At 31.9% G+C, this 19,336-nt stretch overlaps 1 protein-coding gene across 1 annotated transcript; it reads left to right on the top strand.

Annotated features, from left to right (window-relative positions):
* Positions 1 to 2,894: 2,894 nt before the first annotated feature.
* LOC129224227 (PSME3-interacting protein-like) lies at positions 2,895 to 18,471 on the top strand. Its single transcript, XM_054858648.1, has 5 exons — positions 2,895 to 3,163; positions 9,216 to 9,435; positions 15,518 to 15,655; positions 17,203 to 17,249; positions 17,594 to 18,471. Exons 1-5 carry the CDS (start codon positions 3,049 to 3,051, stop codon positions 17,824 to 17,826), a joined length of 753 nt encoding a protein of 250 aa, XP_054714623.1. The 5' UTR covers positions 2,895 to 3,048; the 3' UTR covers positions 17,827 to 18,471.
* The last annotated feature ends 865 nt before the right edge of the window (positions 18,472 to 19,336 follow it).

Raw genomic sequence — 19,336 nt, 5'->3', positions numbered from 1 at the left:
GTTTTTCTACAAACAGATCAAAATAATTTTCCAGCTACAAGACTCACAGAATTTTTTTTAAAGATAAATGTTTTATAGCTGTTTGAAGCCGCTCTGGCATCCTTTTTGCCCCGTCTAATTTTTCTTTGTCTGACCGTCCAATATTCCTTCATGGCAGTTGAGGACTAGAGCTGCCGGTCCCTTCTTGAAATTATTCCAGCAGTTGGTGACACGTGACGTCTCATTAAATAACGAATTCCTTCAAGATCAGATTAACTGAACGCCTTTGATGATAATAACGAAAACAAAGAAGATATAATCGAGAATGTCCCCACAGATGATTAAGCAATTTTAAGTACAAAAACTCTAAAGCTATTTACATTTGTAAATGCCAACCAAGAAATGAATTTGTAAAAAAATGTTAACGAATCGTGCTATAAATGAAATTGTATCAAAAAACAAGTAAAAAGATTACACATTTCCCCCCCTACTTCATTGGATAAGAGTCGATTTTTAAACAATGTGTTCAGATTTTGAACAAGGCGCTGATTTTAAGTTTTCCACCTTGGAACGTTTTTCATCACTGGTTCTATAGAAAGCGTAAAATCAAGTTTTCACTAAACCATAATTTTCTGTTCATTCTGAAAACTTAATACAGTCATCTCTGACTTATATATCAGCACATGGGATCAAAATAAAAATAAGTGGCACATTCATTAATGGAATTCACATTTTAGATCAAATTAAATTTCAAACCAGTTTAAAAAGTTGACACAGATAAAGCAAAATGAACTTAAAATTTTAACACAAACCATGAACTATTAAGTTTGAATTTATTTCTGTCCACGTGGTAAAAATACATTATGTGGTAATCATATGGTCTAATTTAGTGAGAAACTTTATATTTAGAATATACTACTATGTTACTCCGTCCTTGGTTGCAGAAAAGAGTCCATATTTCTGTTGTCAAATTCAATGCATCCTTATGAAGTGCAAATAGTTCTTCCAAATTTTCATACCAACAAGATCATTCGCAGGGCAGAATTTTAAAGACTAACTCTGTCTCTGAACAAATGATCCAGCTAGTGAAAATTTTCCTTGTGTTTCTGATACAACTTTTTTGGCACTTCTCATCCGTAGAGAATCATAAAAAGCTTATTAAGCTCGTGGTAGTGTTTGCAATCGGGTAGTAAAAAAATTACCATCGTAATGAAAAAATAAAAACGGGGAACACATAAAAAGACTCACATCAATGTAATTAAACAGGAAAGCTGTTCTGATTAACATAATAAAAAACTATTAAATTTATAAATAGATAAAACATTTCAGTTAAGGAATTTTATTCATCTATTTTCAGTACTTATATCTGAGTAACATTAAAATATCAGTAGGGGAGTTACACTGAAAGTATTAAGTGCCTGGACATTAAACAGGACTAAAGCCCCCTATAAACAATCGCTTAAATTTTTATATTAAAAGCCGCATTTTTTAAGCGCTACAGGGGCGAAATGTTTGCGAGACTGTCCCGGGATTACATTCTTTTTCGATAGAACATGTATTAAGCACATATCCTTTGCCTCTTTTGGGAATTGTCATAACTATACAAATGTTCAAGAATAATAAATTTTTAATAAAGAACATTTAAGCATAAATCCAAGGGGAAATTTTTGACAACATGGTCTGTAGAGTTGGAGGGGAAATGAAAGAGTCCGGCAATTTAGAGCCTTCGACTCCGACTCCTTTACCCCAAAATCAGTCCCACTCCGGCTACGTAGTCTGATCAAAATTTATTGCTTAAGAAACACTGAAAAACTTAATAGCAGCAGAAAATAACACCTACACTGCACAGCAAAAGAAATAGTATAGAAGGCAACAAATGTCAAACAAACAATTCCCAAAAACAAAGGGAGGAGGGGGAGAGAGTTCATAAAATTTGTGGCAAACTGTTTATTTTGTGACTTTGACTTATCTAATCTCAATGTGATGAGTTTTACTGAGAGGAAAAAGTGCAACGAAGTTCGTTTAGCATGAAATTGAATAGCAACACAACGCGGAGCAAGTCGGTTCAGTGATTATAAAAAAAATTTTTAGAATCTAAACATTGCGTATTGTGGTTAAACGTAACACGAAATGTAATGACAAAATTTATGACAAGGCAAAAAAGTTATTTGATGAAGGGATGGAAAAAAAAAGCAGAAATAACACCCACACTACAGGCAAACGAAGTTGTGACTTTGACTCGTCGAGAATGCAAATAATTTTTGATGCAACGCAAACGTAATAACAATAATAGCAACATAGCGTAAACATCGTGGATGGGTGAGTGAAGTAAACAAAAATTTAATCTCACTGCAAAAAAGAATCTGTACATAAAATTAACAAAATACTGGTTGTATTAGTCACTTCAACTTATCTAGTATTAAAATAAATGCTCATCAATGCCAAGAAATTAGTTGAACAGTGCCTAATTCAACAAAAGTTAAATCACACGCAGCATTACGATGTAAAAGCATGGAAGCGAACGAGATGCTTTGACAGCCGAGTGAACAGCACGTTTAGTTGTCAGCAGCACTTGGAGTTTGTTTGTCCACCAGGATGACGTCGTCTGCTACTGCCCTATAGACCGTATACAGGGGGACTCCCCCCCGCACCCCGCTCGTTCTGCAGGCTGCAGGTCTTGTTTAAAGCTTTGGATTTTAAACGCTAATATCTGATTCTGGATTCAGAGCAAACTTTTAGTCCATCAAAGTTTCTCTTTTTAATGAATTTTAGCATTAAAAAAAAAACAAGCATGATAAAAGCCGATTACAAATATTTTATTTTAAAACTTTGTTATTTGTCACTGCGCCATGTTTGTACGTCATCTACTTTTACGATACGTACACGGTTCATATTCATGAAATATACATTCTTCAAAAATTTTATTCTCCAAGTTTAGCGGCAGGGTAGAGCAAGCAGGCATGGCATCAGCCAACTACAAAATGTTTCTGTTTGTGTATGCAGAAGTCTTTTGACTGTATTTCCTTTTGAAGTTTCTAAAATTTTAATCGTTCAATAAATATTTGACGAATGGCAGAAAACGGAATCAAGTGCAAACGTTTTGTTTCTGAATCTGAAGTCGAAGCTTTGAAAAAGAAGCGGCAGGAAGAATGGGAAAAAGTGCGTAAGCCAGAGGATCCTGAAGGTGAGTAGGATCGTATAAAATAGCTCATATAAATGCTTTTTTCAGAAACATTTTTTAGAATGGCCGGAAATAATTAGCTATTCACCCAGTTCTAACTAGGGACAGGGTGCTATCAGGTAAAAGGGTACTTCAATTCAATCTTGTCTGCACTGCATCCAGGGATCGATTCTGACTCAAATTGGGCCCTTTTAAAAATTCTATGTCGTGAAAGCGGTCACTTCACACGATTTCATGTCTTGAAAATTTTTCCTTTTACAAAATTTCATTTGTAAAACCAGTTATTTCAGAACTTTTGAGCGCAATGCAAAATGCAATCAATTCGTCTGAAAAATCATTTAAAAAAAAAAAAAAAACTTTCTAGTCATTCCCAATAAAGTTCTTTTGGGCAAAGGGATTTCAAATTAAATTTTTTGTAGCTAAACATGCTCTTTTCAATATGACGGGTTTTTTTCACAATTTTTTTTTTCTCAAAATGGACCTAGAAATAAAAGAATTTTGATCATCCTCTGGTAACAGGCAAAGTGGTTTTGTTTTAGTGGAATATTGCTGACAGAGTTTTTGCATATGTATCAAAAAACTGTAGTCTATATGTAATGAGAATGGATGTGTTAAAGATAAATACCGTATGTACACTTAAGCATAAGACAAGAAATTTAGTAGGTACAAAAAAAGAGGTTAAGAGTTTGGAGTCAACTTATGCTAGGGGCACAATGTCCGGAAATTTTCCCTGAACAATTCTTGGAAAAAGACACATGAAAACATAAACGTGTTCCCGATTTTATTCCAGCCCTTTTAAATATGCTAAAGAAGTAAATATTTTCACATTCTGCTATAGTTTTACATGGTCTAACAGCAAAATAAAGACTAAAGAGTTATGTCTTGCTTGTATTAGCGCCTCATGGATGCAGCTGTGCGATGAGTACGATCTCATTTTCGAGGATCTAGTAGGTAGGGACCTTTTGAATCTGTTGTAAGCTTTCCTACACCAGGGGGATTGGTCACAACAACAAATAATTGCAGGTAGCAAACGACTACACGAAAAGTATATGGGATTTGCCAGATTCGTCGATTTTCCTGATAGTTGCAAAAATGCTCATTTTTAAGACAATGGCTGCAGTGCCATATGTTTATATGTACGTATACTGTGTCATGCTTTTGTGTATATGTATCATGTAGGCTTTGAACAGAGAAGGTTTTTTTTTTTTCCTTTGAAGAGAACTAGTAATCTCTTAGGGGTAGCCAGACTTAGATAAAATAAAAAGCTTTCTGCAAACACATGTGCTAACTGGAAACTTTTCTGCAAATGATCATTTTGCTTAATTCATTCTTGAATTAAAAAATAAATTTATATTCAAACATAAAAAAAGGTAAAAAAAAAGTGCTTTAAAATCATTTATTGTTATTTTTCTTTTCTTTTTTTTTGTAATAACATATAGTTTTTGCTTATTTTTCACCATCTGAAGAAAACTGCCTCAACCATTATTTTTTGCCCAATATCAACCACATGATCATTATTATTATTTTCATTTTATAGTAAAAAAGTTCATGTAGATCTGAAACTATTCAAGTTCCTGACAAAGATAAAACATGAGCTACCTGCTTTTTACTTGAAAATGTTATCAAGATGTTTGATTTTGGAAACAAATGGACAAAAATAACTACTCATTTAAAATTAAGGATTTCTGCAAAAATAAATACTATATTTTCATACGTATTATCTGTTAAAAAAGTAAAATTAATGAGGTGGGTATTATATGCTGCCTCAGATTATCTGTGTTTTTTTTTCTCTTTAAAGTTGTTTGTTTTACATAGCTTAAATTTTCTTCTTACGCAATTGAAGCTGTGTAAAATAAACAACCATAAAGTTATAGTAGAAACAGTCTCCATTTGCAACCGTTTGCTCCTTTGTCTTTAAGTAATTAGGGTACTATAATCACAATTTCAAGAAGTAATCATCATTTTTTTTTTGCACAAGAAAAATTCAAAGAAGACGGGATAAGAATGGCAAACAGAAAAATATTTGGAAGAAACAAAAATAAAGTGTGGGAATTTTTCTTTATCCCCCCCCCCCCTTTTTTTTAATTAACGTTAGTAGTTTAAAAATATTTTCTGCAGAGTCAAAAAATTTCTACGAACGTTGTTCAGGCGTTCGTCAATATTATGCAAGACTGGGGGTAGCCCCCTTTAACTCTGTCCATGCTTTCAAGTAAGGAACAAAAGCAACTACTCTATTCAACCTTGCGTTGTACTACACAAAAATTTACGCCTTATTGCTATTTGTTAGTTTTTTTATTACTTATTTTTATGCTAATGAATTTCTTCACAAATATTATTAAAAATACATAGAAGGTTTTCAGTATGAATTTCTTATTGAAAAATATACTAATCATCATCATTATCAAGAACCAGGTTAAAAGCCTGTTCAAGCTTCTTCGTCCTATTATTGTTTAGGGTTTTATTAATTGTATTATAAATGGTTTATATCGGGGATGGCCAACCCGCAGCCAGCATGCCATAGTGTGGCATTGAGAACTGTTAAGAAAAGAGACACTAACTATAAAAACCCAGCTCATATTTGAAGAAAAGAGTTGAAGTCATACTTGTGATTCATTTATATTTGATTATGAATATAACCATAATAAAGTGCAAAATATGGTCAATAAAATAGCTTTACATAGAAATACGATCATGGGTAGCATAGATAACATGGACAAGATGGTTATCACCCAGAGTCCACAGTATTTTTTACCATAATGATGTAATACAGCCTGAGTAAAAATTTTAAGGTCAGTACATTTTTTTGTGAAAACTAGAAAATAAAACTAAATTGATTTTAATACTATTGTATTATTAATTATTAATGTTCATTTGTAAAAAATAACACAACAGACAGGATTTGTAAAGTATGCAATTACCAGAAAAACAGTTCTATATTCATAGTTAGTATTTTAGCTTGAGTAAAAACTTTAAGGACACTAGTTTTTTTTTTTAAACTATAGGCTTATATACTGGAATAAATATCACTGCAACTAACAAGATTATGGAAACCCTTCAGCTCGTAGTTTTGTCCTTAATTCCTTCAAAGTTTTGGTTTTCTTTGTGAAGATATCGAAAGGTAAGAAGTTAACTATTCATGCAAGGGAGCACATTGAAGTTTTTTCTTTAGCGGGGATGTTTAGGCGTACTATTGCGAAAAAAATTGGAAGATTTAAGATTGAAGTCAAAAACTTTTTTAAATTGAAACACAGTTATGGTAAGAAAAACACCGGGAAAAGACCTAAAGCTTTGTCTTCCCGTGATGGAGGAAGAGTTTGCTAACTTTTCTCATTTGAAAAGTACTCAATCAGGAAACTTATTCAAAAATTATGTTTGAATGTTTGTCAAAAACGATGCGTAACGCAATTAGAAGGTGTGAAGGTTTTATTTATGAAGCAAAATTGCCTAAGCCTCAGTTACTAATCAGACACAACATAGGGCATTTAAACTTGAGTCAGGAAATCAAGACATGGTGTAACCAATGGCTACAAATAATTTTTTTGGCGAAAAGAAGTGGAATTTGGATGGACCAGACGAATGGAAGCACTATTGGCATGATTTACGAAAAGAAAAGGAAATATTCTCCTTGCGCCAATTAGATGGAGGCTCTAACATGACTTGAGATGGCTTTTATTACAATGGTGTGGGCTCAGTTATGTTTGTTTCATGTAAAATAAATTCACATGCATATCAAGATGTCCTCACAAGCCATCTTTTACCAAATGCTGAATTTATTGCTGGAGAAAATTTGAAATATCAGCAAAACAATGCACCCATCCATTAGAGTAACAGTGAAAAAAAAAAAAGGTTCCAAGTCAACAATGTTAAAACTATGAAATGACCAACTAAGTCTCCAGATCTTAGCCCAATAGAGAACTTATGGGGTGACTAGCAAGATCAGTTTATGCAAATGGGAGACATTTTACTTCATCAAACAGAGTTGAAATTTACTATCCGATGATGAATGGCATAAAATAGACCCCGAACGTTATCAAAAATAGTTTTATCCATGAAAACAGAAAGATTTAAAGCAATTTGAAGAAATGCCTTCTAAACAAGCTAAAAAATGTTTTTATTTTTGTCTTCATATGCTTTTCTCTTTGTTGGCCTTAAAGATTTTACTCAGGCTCAAATATTGATCGGTAATATTTTCTAATATAGAAATACTTACAAACGAAATTTTTTGACTTTTTTACTTGTATTTAAGGTTAATAATTGTCACTCAAATGATTTTTTGATTATAAGTTTAAGATGTGTCCAATTTCTTAAAAAAGCTTACTGGCCTTAAAGTTTTTACTCAAACTGTACTTATGATTAGCTTTGAGTGAAAACTGTGGCATTGTATACAATGTACAGTTATGCACATTTGTACATTGCATGAATGATAATTCTGATATTGTTAAGTAGCTTTATTTGCACCAATTTGTTTCAACTAGAAGAGTACTTTTTAAAGAAAATAAAAAGGAATTTTAAAAAAAAGGATGGATAAATTAGATATTGTTTGACAGATAGAGTGCCTTTGCATGGTTGGCAGCAAAATTGGGTTTGTTACTTTGCTTTAAAAATATTTTTGAAGAAAAGTTCCTTAGTAAAACATTGTATTATCCATCAAAAAGCTTTTTCTGCCAAGGACTAAAACTTGTCTTTTGTTGCTGACACTTCGTGATCTGCATTAACAGTTTACCAACTTAAGCTCATATTTCGGTACGATTGTTTAAGTTCTAATTCAATTAGCTTCCTCTGTACCAAGCTTCGTTTACTCAGATTTACGTAGAAAAATGTGGCATTAAAAAAAAAAGAAAAACATAAAATCATTATATAATTAGTTTTTTAATTTTATAAAATTTAAAATAACACACAAAATTTTTTTCTCTAAAAAGCAGGATTGGCAAAAACCCGGGTTTTTTTTTAAAAAAGCCCATGGACCCAGGGTTTTTTTGGGGGGGTTTTAAATAAACACCCCAAAAAAACCAACTATAGCTGGGTTTTTTTTAAAAAAAGAAATGGTTTTTTTTTTGTCTTTTAGGGAAAATGTAGGCTACTTGTAGCGTATTGTAGCATAAGTATATGGACAAAGCGCAAAAATTGTCTTGGGGTAAAAAAGCTGAAAAACTAGTTAAAATTCAGCATTTTCTGAAGAAAAGTATAAAAGCCGACGAAACCCAAGAATGGTGAAGTTTCAGATTTTTTAGTTTCCATGATTACCAACAGTTAAGGCAAAGTTACTTCTCGAGTGATAAAAAATATTGTTCGTTTTTATTACTACATTTTTTTTTCTTTGCATTTTATCTTATTGTATTTCATTTCGTTATGCAAAACTACAGTAGAACCTAAAATAGTTTAAATCGCTTTTTACTGAATTCCAGCTTAATCAAGACATTTCTTTGAATTTTATGTTGCCTGTTTTTCTGTTTCTTTGTACAGGGTAAGAAATATTAAATTTTTTTGTAAGATAATGAAAATACTGTACATCCTATTCTGTTTTCTGGCTGACTGTTTGTAAAACCTGTTAATTTCTAAAAAAATATACCTTGTTTATTCGAGATTTGTGACGTGTTGGTTTGCAGAAAATAATTCACATGAAAGCCTTTTGGCTAGAGTAGTTTCCTCTGTACAATCTACAAATATTGAGGAAATCAGACATGACAGGACTCAGTCAAGATAATTTGAGTTATTTATTGACCAGTTAAAGAAAAAAGTGAAATATATTTATTAAAAATCTTTGAAGTATTTTTCTAATGCCCTTAAAAACAAATAAAAAAGAAATTTAAATTGTGAAAGTATTTAAATTCATTTTTTTGAAAACTTCTCAGAAAACTTTAAAAAACCCGAAAATGGGCTAAATAATAGGATTTTTTTTAATGAGTTTTTTCAAAAAAAAAAAAAAAACCATTGGGTCCAATCCGGCCAACCCTGCTAGAAAGTAGCACTCTTTCCAAAATAGTTGGATTGTTTGTGGTGATCACTTGAATGTTGTTTTATGAAACTTTTTAAATAAGTGAGAACAAATTTTCAGAGGCTCCTGAGGAAGAATATGATCCAAGGTCACTTTATGACAGGCTACAGGAGCAAAAAGATTTGAAACAAGCCGAACTAGAGGAGAGCCGTCGTTTGAAAAATTTAATAAAAGGTCTGGATGATGATGAAGTAGCATTTTTAGAATTGGTAGATCAGACAAAAATTGAAATGGAAACTCGTCTGTGGCAAGAAGAAAAGAAGGAATTGCAAGAGTTTAGGTAATTTTCATGCTCATCACTTTTTAACTGCGTAACCAATTTTGGACAGTGCATGAGTTATTTTAATTTTTAAAATTTTAAATGTTACTGCTACATCTTTGAAAAATGTATTTCGTATTTTGATGATTAATACAAATATAAATGTGATGAGCAGCAACAGGCTCTGAGCCCAGCTAGGCTTGTCCTTGTCAGTTTATTAGTCCCCAATGAAGGTCAATGGATTTCTTAAAGCTATCTACCCTCTCGCTTATTACACCTTTTTCCATTAAGCTGTTTTAAGTGCCCACAACCCTACTGAAGTAGTAATTTTTCGTAACTTCCAGATTAGCCTGAGATTCGTAGCTTAAAACAATGACCCCTTGTCCTGCTTTCGGTACAAAAATAACCAAGTTACATCTTTTATTTTGATAAATTTAAACAACTTTATCAGGTCCTCTCTGACTCCCAGCTATAGATGTTAAACCTTTTAAGTCTGCTATCATAATATGAACCTAGGTCCCTTTCTAGCCTAGTAGCCCTCCTTTGAATCTTTTCCTATAAAGAAATTTCTTGAGATAAGGAGATCAAAACTGAACAGTGTACTCCAAATGAGGTCTTACCAAACTTCTATGTACCTATTAATAAACTCAATAATCTAATAAACCCAAACATTCTATTTGCAATGTTTCTTCCTATGCTGCACTGATGACTAAACTTGAAGTCCTGATTTACCCCAGAGCAGAATACTTATAAATTTGTGACGTATGTTGTAGAACAGATGCCTGAGCTGCTGAACAATTCTGTTAAAATCTGAGAGGAAAACTCAGACAAAGTTTTTGTAGAAATTCTACAGATTTCTGAAATTTCTGCAGAAACTGCTGATTTTCCACAAACATCTTTCAACTCATAGATATTTATGATGATTATAGAATATTGATCATCAGAATGCAAAATTTTATGGAAATGCTGTATTTACAGAATTTTGCAGAAATGCTGCAGATTTCTTTAAATTAAAAGAAAATCTAAAATTCTTGCAAATCACAATATTTTGGGGTAAGCTCACGAAAAATGTTGAATTCAATAAGTCATTTGCAGGAACATTAGATTTACTTTGAAGTTAAAGAAATCTGCAGAATTTGCAAAATTCTATCGTGAGTTGGAAGATATTTGCAGAAAATCTGCAGTTTCGGCTGAAATTTCATTCTAAATTTCATTCTGATTTTTCTAGCGTTTTTGGTTTCCCTTTTACTTAATTTTCCCAATCGATCTTCATCCACTGCAATTTCTACTATAAACATATGTTTTGGAAACATGCCAACATTGAAACACGTCCATCGCCGAAAATTGCGTGTCTTGTTTGAGATTTCAATCCGTTTGCATCCTGAAAATATTTCAATTATTTAAAAAGTTATGAAGTTTTCTATTATATTCTACCCTAACTTGGCTCATTTTATTTAATATTTTTGTAATTTATTAAATTTATTATTACTATTTTAACTGCTCTTTCATGCCATGTAAAATTCACCAAAAAAATGTGGTTAGTCTCCTAGGTTTGGAATTTTATAAAATTTTGTATCTTTGCTCTTTCTAGGCATTTTAGAAAGCATATAAAATATTTTTTCGGAAAATCTCAATCGGTTTAGGTTTTACAGAAATGCATAGCAACAGTGAAATTTTAAAAGCTGAGTAAAAAAAAAAAAAACAATTGTATGAAGCAATATTGATTTAATGCTCCTGATTTGTGGAAAAGGTCACTTTGGTTGCTATTGTATACAATGCTAGAAGTACTTGAAGAACAATTTTGGTCAAGTGATTTTACATTGCAGAACATCGTCAAGTATTATACCTTGGGGCTGATTTATTAAGACATCCAGATCAATAAAATTTTCTGCCTGACTGATAGTGAATTCCGTAAAAGTCCACTTGTAAGCTTATTTTCATGACCTTGGTGTAGCCTTTGTCATTTGTCTACATTAACCGACTCAACCAACTTATCTGCTCACTTTTAGTCATTTTGCAGCTGTTTTACTAGTTCTTCATTTTCTACAATCTCCATAACTTTGGCGTCATCAGCAAAACAATTCATTTGTCCAGAAACATTTTCACGAATATTATTCGTAAAAATTAATAAACAAAAAAGGCCCTAAAACTGATTACTGAGGAACCCCACTCAAAACATCACTCCATTTAAACGGATTTACCCTTACACCTACTCTCTGTTTCCCTCCAGTCAGCCAATTCCTAACCCAAAGAAAAAAAAATTCCCTCCTATACCTATATCAACTAGTTTACTGAGAAGAGCAATGTTTGTCATCTTATCTAAAGCTTTTTGAAAATCAATATAAACACCTACACCTTTTTGTTATCTAAAGCTCTCGTAACCTTGTCATAAAAATGCAATAAATTATTAGCACACAGTTTACCTTCCCTGAAACCATACTGCAAACTAGTCCACGTACTATTACTCTCTAAGAAAATCATTATCTTAAATTTGATCCAAGAGTTTCAAAAATTTTACAAACCATTAATGTTTCCAAATTACGCTTAAGGAGTTTTGGAAAATGCATTATAATTTAATTTTATTTAAAGAGAGATACAATTAAGATGAAATAAATTTACTCTTCTTAACAAACATTTCTGAACTTCTAAACACATGTTATATGTTATATCATAAAAGTGCAAATGCATTTTCATATAGTTTAGAATAGTGTTCACTCTAGAGGAAAAAAGGGCAGGGTGCTGGTCTATGAAAGGGGCAGTTATCATAAAAAAGGGCACTATTCAACATGGTGCACCCCCCCCCCCCACTAAAGAGCAATGATGCACCCACTCAAAAAGTACTTAGTGCCCCCCCCCCAAAAAAAAAAGGAGAAATGACAATTTAAAACACCTTGCAAAAATTCAAACAAAGTAGTCTGCACCATGAGCCCCCCCCCCCCCCCCTTCAATGGTCACCACTGACTTCAGAATTAAATATAGTGATATTATCCAGAGTCACTTGTCTTTAGAAAAGGGTTTGCTTGACTAAGCACATTTTCCCCACTCCCTGAGGAGTATTTAGCTAATGCTGAAATTTGGCTTTTGGGTGTTTTTCAACATTATTCTGGGTTATAAATTTGACTACTTACTTATTCTGTAAGAGTAAAAAACTCTAGGCATTTCAAAATCCTTTGAATTGCAATGTAAGAAGAACAGTATTTAATTACAGATCCCCCCTTCCTAGATTCAAAAAAAAAAAACTTCCTAGTAATCTGCATTATACCGTGAAATATTTTAGTAGACATCAAGATCATGATGAATGTAAATTAAACTTTTTAAAAAATATTGCATTTCAAGCCAAACATTAAATTAAAATACCGTGAGCTCATTTTTTTAAATTTAGTATTTTTTTGCAAAAAATCCGTGATAACCAATGAGCAAATAATGATTAAAATCCTATTTGCAATAATTAATAGACAAGACTAAAAAAAAATTTTAGTATTTAAAATGAAAACCAAAATATACTAATTAAAGTCTCACATGTTGAAATATAAATTCCAATTGTTAAAAAAAACGAAATACTTACAAGATGCAACGGATTGAAATCTCAAACACTGGAAGTAATTTTTCGTGAAATATCTCAAAAATAGTGTTATGATTTATTGAAATAAAACATAAAATAAGCTAATCTTGGGTTGCATATGTGAAAACAACTTCTGATTGTCAAACATATTACAATATTTACAAGATGGAAAAGGATTGAAATCTTAAAGATGAGAAGCGCGTTTCCGCGAAATGCGAGTTCAATGTAGGCATGGTTTCAAAAATAAAGTACTTTTTTTAAATAAAACATAAAATACGCTAATATAAGTCAGCACATGTCAAAATAATTTCCTACTGTTAAGAAAATTGCATTGATGAAATATTAAATATATATATATATGCACAATTCAACGAATGCCTGAGGAATTCAAGCACTAGATAAGCTTTCATAACTTTTTCAATTATAAAAATGAACTTTTTTCCTAAGCCCTTTTCACATTTTATCAAGAGCATACCAGCCCTTCTTCTGTTCTATTTTGCAGAAGAAAAAATGCCTGAAACATCACAAATTTTCATATTTTATCTGTTGGCATCAATATTCTTTTCTTCCAACTCTTTAAATTTCCTTTTAGCAGAAGGCATGTGTCGTTTGTGTTCTCTCACTCAGATTTTTTCCAATTACCTCTTCTACTTTTCTTGGAACAGACATCCCCTGATCCTACAGCAGAAAATACTATGAAATGTTTACTCTCATTGTTAATTCTCAGAAGATCAAAGATGGGGCTTGAATGAAACAATCTTTCTCACCCCCTTCACAGATGACCAGACCCCTTTCCACACCTTTTTAAGCACCCCTGGGAAGAAAGAAGAACTTGCTTTTGTACCCAACTGATAAGCCTGTCTGAATTCTGAGAATCTCATTTACTCTTTTTGCCTGCCTGGGTGTTGGCTTCTCCTTTTATTTATGGGGCTGTTTTCAGGGTGAAATTCCGGGGACCATGACAATACTAGGATGTTTTTGTGACCGGTCGTTGGGCAAATGAAATTGTTAGATATCATATGGGGTCCGATAAGATGCTTGTGATGTCTTTTTAAAAACACAGGGAGCAATTCCTTATTTTTGAAAACGGCGGGGCGCATTTTGCACACTAAATGAAGGGCAGGGCGCATTCTGCCGATATCAAAAAGGGCAGGGCGCTGCGCCCTTCAAAAATGGCCTAGCGGGAACACTAGTTTAGAATCACAGCCAACTAGAATAATTATAAAGAATGTTCTTAAAATATTTTATATTACACCAACAATATTTCGTGTGCCACTTGTTTTCAACCCCCGACCTAACAGGGAAGGGGATTTATTAGTTTGACATGTCTATGTATTTGTGTATGTATGTGGCACCGTAGCTTCTGAATAGATGAACTTATTTCGATAATTATTTTTTAGTTGGAAGGAGGCTTGATTATTGAGAGTGTTCTTAGCTCGATCTCATAGTTGCACAATTTTAACTACCAAAAATATAATTATAAACTGAAGATTAAGTGTTTTTTTTTTTTTTTTTTTTTGCAATTTTGGCTTAAAATATTAGTTGCACAGTCTAAAATATTAGACCTACAAAAAGAAAGAAAATTTCTGCTTCTGATAAATTTTGTTTGGAACTTCCAACTTATGTACAACTTAAATTATAACCTTTTTAGCAGATTTTAAATACATTTCTAAGACTTTATTCACATAATTGGTGATGATTTCATTGTTGGCTCGCAGGAAAAAAGCTCTTTTTTTTTTTTTTGTCTATTGTTTGTTTCTATTTGTTAACTAATAAAATACTTGTAATTTAAGAAAGGCTTTTAAAAGCACTTTGAAACTTCAAGAGTCCAAATTAGGGGGAAAGCGAAAAAAGTTGAAGTTATCAAAAATTCTGCTTTCTCAAAAACAAACGAATAAAATGAAATAAAATACTACAATTGAATCTCAACAAACTTATAAAGTGACCAAAAAAATGTGATAGAATTTTATTTTTAATATAGATTTATACTTGACATAATTCACATTAAATATAATTATATAAATTCAAGAGTTTGTATAGGTGCAAAAAAAATTATGCTGAAATGTAAGTTTTGTTTACCGAATGATGCACCTTTGAGGCACACTAATTTTCTATTCAATTTCCTCCTTCTCTGCTATGCAAGAATTGACTCCTTTAACTAATTCAACTTTTTTGCAAGTTTAAAATTTGAATTTCTCTTAGCATTTTTAAAGTTCAATGCCAAACGTTTAGAAATAAATGAAACAGCACCACAAACACTTTCTCTGTTTAAAAACAAAACAAAAGTCTTAGAAGAACCTTTTTGTTTTAAAATACCAGTAATGATCTTTAAATTTTTGTGATAAATATTCAAATCTTCAAACTAACTTGCATGACAAAACCTTAAAAAGAAAAGAAGTATCTTATAAAGCAGATTTTTCAATTTTTAGTATGACTTATACAGTTTCAAATGTGTATTTTGTTAACGGCACGCATTTCTCGTGAAGTAGAAGTTTATTATTTAGACAAATTTTTACAATTTGAATTTTTATTTCATGAAAGGCGAGCTGTGTCTCATCTAAGTGAAGAAGAACAGGAGGCAAAATTGCAGTATTTGCGTCGTACTTTGAAACTTCCTAATCCTAGCTCTGCAAAGAAATCTCAGCATACTCTCTTGGCTGGGGCCTTAAAACGAAAATCGTAAGTTTTTTGTTTTTGAAATTAATTGCATATGTGCACAAACATTCGACATAAATTCTTCTAAGTCGATGTTTTCAGATAAAATGTTAATCGAATTTTTTTTCTTACTCCCAATGAAGCTGAACTTAGTTGGAAAGTAATTTGTTATTTTTATTAACAGCGTGCATTTAAGTGTTTTTATACTCCTTTTGTGTTTTGTCAGAAACTTTGTCATATTAATAGCCATTCATTAATAAAATAATCCTTTTATAACAAACACAACCATAAATCTATACAACTAGTACAGGAAAACTCATAGCGCTTGATCAGTAAACACATAGCAGAACAGTTCCCGCAGAGTGAGTCAAAGTTGTACTTTACAAATGAAAGTTGTAGTTATTAATGCTGGTGTACACTATTATTCAAACTCCTAGTGCTTCACTTTGGTGCATGTCACAAGACCTTTTTGCCACCAAAAATCCTTAAATTAATAAATTATAATATTTAAAATTACCTAAATTGATACTTTTTAAGGTTACCATGACCAAGTCCATGTCATATGATTTTACAGCATGTAAAAGATCTCTTGAGTATTCGTTTGACTTTGAATACTCTCAGCAAAATGAAATTCCTAGTACAGTTTAGCTTTGAAGTTCAAAGACAGAGAAGGTGCCAGCTCTTGGGGAATGCACTAGATCTGCAAATTTTGAGAAACCTTTGAATTTTCAATCCTCCCTTTATTGCTCTTGTACACTTGCATTAGTTTGTCTAAAAAGTATCCAAACTATTGTTAGGAGAGAATATATCACTTGAACAATGGGAGTAGGACCTTAGCATTTTACTACCACACATTTAGGAGATCCTCCTCTTCCTGCTGATTGTTTGCTGTCGGAATCCCTTCAGAAAATCTTTTTTTTTTTTTTTTTTTTTTTGGAATGGTGTTTATCTTATTCTTCGTTATTTCTTCTGTATGCTTAAAACAGAATCCTTTCATTGTTGTTTTTAACTTCACCACTAACCAGAAATCGTAAGGAACCATCCCTATCTAGATCATAGAGAAGTTGAACAGAATTCCATATTCTCCAGACATGTGTGTGGCTCCTTGTACACACCAAAAATAATTTTCAAAAGAAAAAGTAGACAAAAGATGTGTTCTTGAGTTGAGAACCAGTGGATTAAAAATCTCTTTTTGGATGCTAAAAGGAAAAAAAAATATTTGTACTTGTTTGAAGCGAAATAAAAATCAGTGAAAAATTATTTTGACCATTGTTGCTTTCAGTAAAGATAAAATAGGTACTTAAATTATCTCAAAATGTTTCAAAAGCAAAACAGAATTTGAATCTTGTATGCACAGACTTTATTTTTTACTTTTAAAATTTTTCAAAAAAAAGTGACTTTTTTTAAAAAACTTTTATTAATTATTTGGTAGTTAAGTTAAAAGTTAAAAATAAGCATTGTTTGGATTATACTTGCTTGGTATTTCTGAAGCAGTTGGGGGGAAAGAAGGGATACCTTTGAATTGAGAGTTCTTTTGAACATAGTAAATATTTTATTACTTATCTTTGCAGGGCAAGCCCTTTGAATAGTCCAGAAAAGAAGAAAATGAGCTATTCAGGTAAGATTGCTTTCCTGTTAAGAAATGAACTTCAATTACATGGGCAAAAATTTCATTTACTTCATGTAACAAGTATACTCAAATCTGGTTTTGTGCAGTGGATATTAACCGCATAAAAAAATTGTTCAAAACTTCTCGAGTAGCTGTAAAAATAGTTTTCACTACAAACTTCGCTTTTTCTGCTAAATTGCACAAAAAAAGAATCTCAGAAAACACTGCTCAAAACCAGGTTTGAGTGAATCACAATATTTTGCATATTTTTTATTTAACAACCAACTACAAAAACTTTTATTTATTACACCAAAAAGTTGCTAAGATTTTTTAATTTCTTTTTTTTTATGTAGGAAAAGAAGATAATGATAATTCAAACAAAGAGCCAAGCTTATTGGAGACAGTAGGAAGAAATCCAAATGCGAAAAATACCATAAGTTGCTTGGGTGTTTTACCCGGTCTTGGTGTTTATTCGGACAGTAGTGATTCTGAAAATTCCTCCGACACGGACATGGAAAGAGATGTCGACTTTGACCTTATCGGCAGAAGACATGTTCATGTTGAAAATGCAAATCCACGTTCCTAAAAACATTTTGAGTTTTGTACATATATATACTTCTCGTGATTTTTAATTGATTGTGGAGCATCCTTGTTCACATAAGAAAATGAAAAAGTTTTTCAAAACAATGTATTAGTTTGTAAAAAGGCAAAAATCCACTTTTGCACACAATTGCTCCTTGAACCAGTACTGCTTTATGTCATGCATTAATTTAGGTATTGATTATACAATGTAAGATGAGAAAAAAAGCAGCCCTTGAAAATAAAATCTTCAGTCTTTTATAAAAGTCTATTTTTCTGTAAGGTAAATTGATTTGATACAGGTTGTTCTATTATGTTGAAAGCTTATCTCTCTGGTATTTAAGTTGCTGGAATTTCAGCTGATAGTCTTCATTTTTCACTCCCTCAGAAAGAAAATCAAGTTTTCTATTGATAAATAAATAGCTCTGGTTTTTCCCTTCCTTTAAATTTCTTTATGTTATAGAGACAAAAAAGAATTTTAAAAAATGAAAAGTTAGAAATAAAAAATATTATTTAAAGAGAGCTATTTGTTAAGCTAATTTTTTGAATGCTGTATAAATCCTTGAATTTGATGCAAAGGTGCTTTTTATCCCTTACATTTTTACAACTCCTTCATTTCATTACGTCTTATTTGCAGGAGCTCTCATAGGCCCCCCACCATCCCCCCCCTCAAGTAACATAGCTTACTATTTCCAAAACCATGGTCACTTTTATTGCTTACATTTTCCAAAATATTCTCTGTCACATTTTTTTCTCTGCCAAATTTCTAATCTTTTAGGCAGGCCGTAATTTTTTTCTGATTGACTACCATTGCTTTGAAAACAAGAATGCAAAACCCTCTTTTTTTCTCCCTTGGCATCAAAGATCATTCTTGGCAAAACAAAATGACTTATAGATACTAAAACTGTTGGTTGTTTATCCATTCAGTGTGAGGTAGGTAAGTATGTAAAGATAATTGCAAATTCTCTCTATATGTTTAGTAAGTATTGCACATTTGAGAAGATAAGAAAATTTTTTCTATCTTTAGTTTAGCAGGGGTGACGCTGCTGCACTATGATTGAAGACTTGGTGTGTAAACATGCTAGCAATGAACATGTGCTTCACAGAAAAATGCTTGCTTTGTCTGAGATTTCAGTCCTTGTGCATCTTTCAATTATTTTGAAATATGGAAGTTCTTTTATCATATCCTCGCTTGGAATGGCTTTTTATCTTTTTCAATTTAATTTCTTTTTTTATGTTACTGTTCAAGAAATTATTGGTAGTTATGTGTTTTTTGTTGGAAGTATTGAATTTGAAATGAATAAATGCTTAATTGTTTTATTTTATAATTAAAGAAAAATGCATTGAAAATATTATTTTACCCAAAAATATATGTATCTTTGCATAGTATAAAATGAAGTCTCCAAAGAACGTCTATTTGTGTGACCAGGCAAAACTCAACAACTACCCGACTGATTTTTTTTTCTTTTAGCAATGGAAAGGTTTGAAGACGCAGTGCAAAAAAATTTCGAATAGTT

This window comes from Uloborus diversus, chromosome 6, assembly GCF_026930045.1.
Source record: "Uloborus diversus isolate 005 chromosome 6, Udiv.v.3.1, whole genome shotgun sequence".
Taxonomy (NCBI): domain Eukaryota; kingdom Metazoa; phylum Arthropoda; class Arachnida; order Araneae; family Uloboridae; genus Uloborus; species Uloborus diversus.
This window is presented reverse-complemented; position numbering and strand designations above follow the sequence as displayed.

Coding starts and splice junctions, on each gene's coding strand:
- LOC129224227 (XM_054858648.1), top strand. CDS start 3,049: ATGGCAGAAAACGGAATCAAGTGCAAACGTTTTGTTTCTGAATCTGAA. Junction 3,164..9,215: donor TAAGCCAGAGGATCCTGAAG/GTGAGTAGGATC, acceptor ACAAATTTTCAG/AGGCTCCTGAGGAAGAATAT. Junction 9,436..15,517: donor AAGGAATTGCAAGAGTTTAG/GTAATTTTCATG, acceptor ATTTCATGAAAG/GCGAGCTGTGTCTCATCTAA.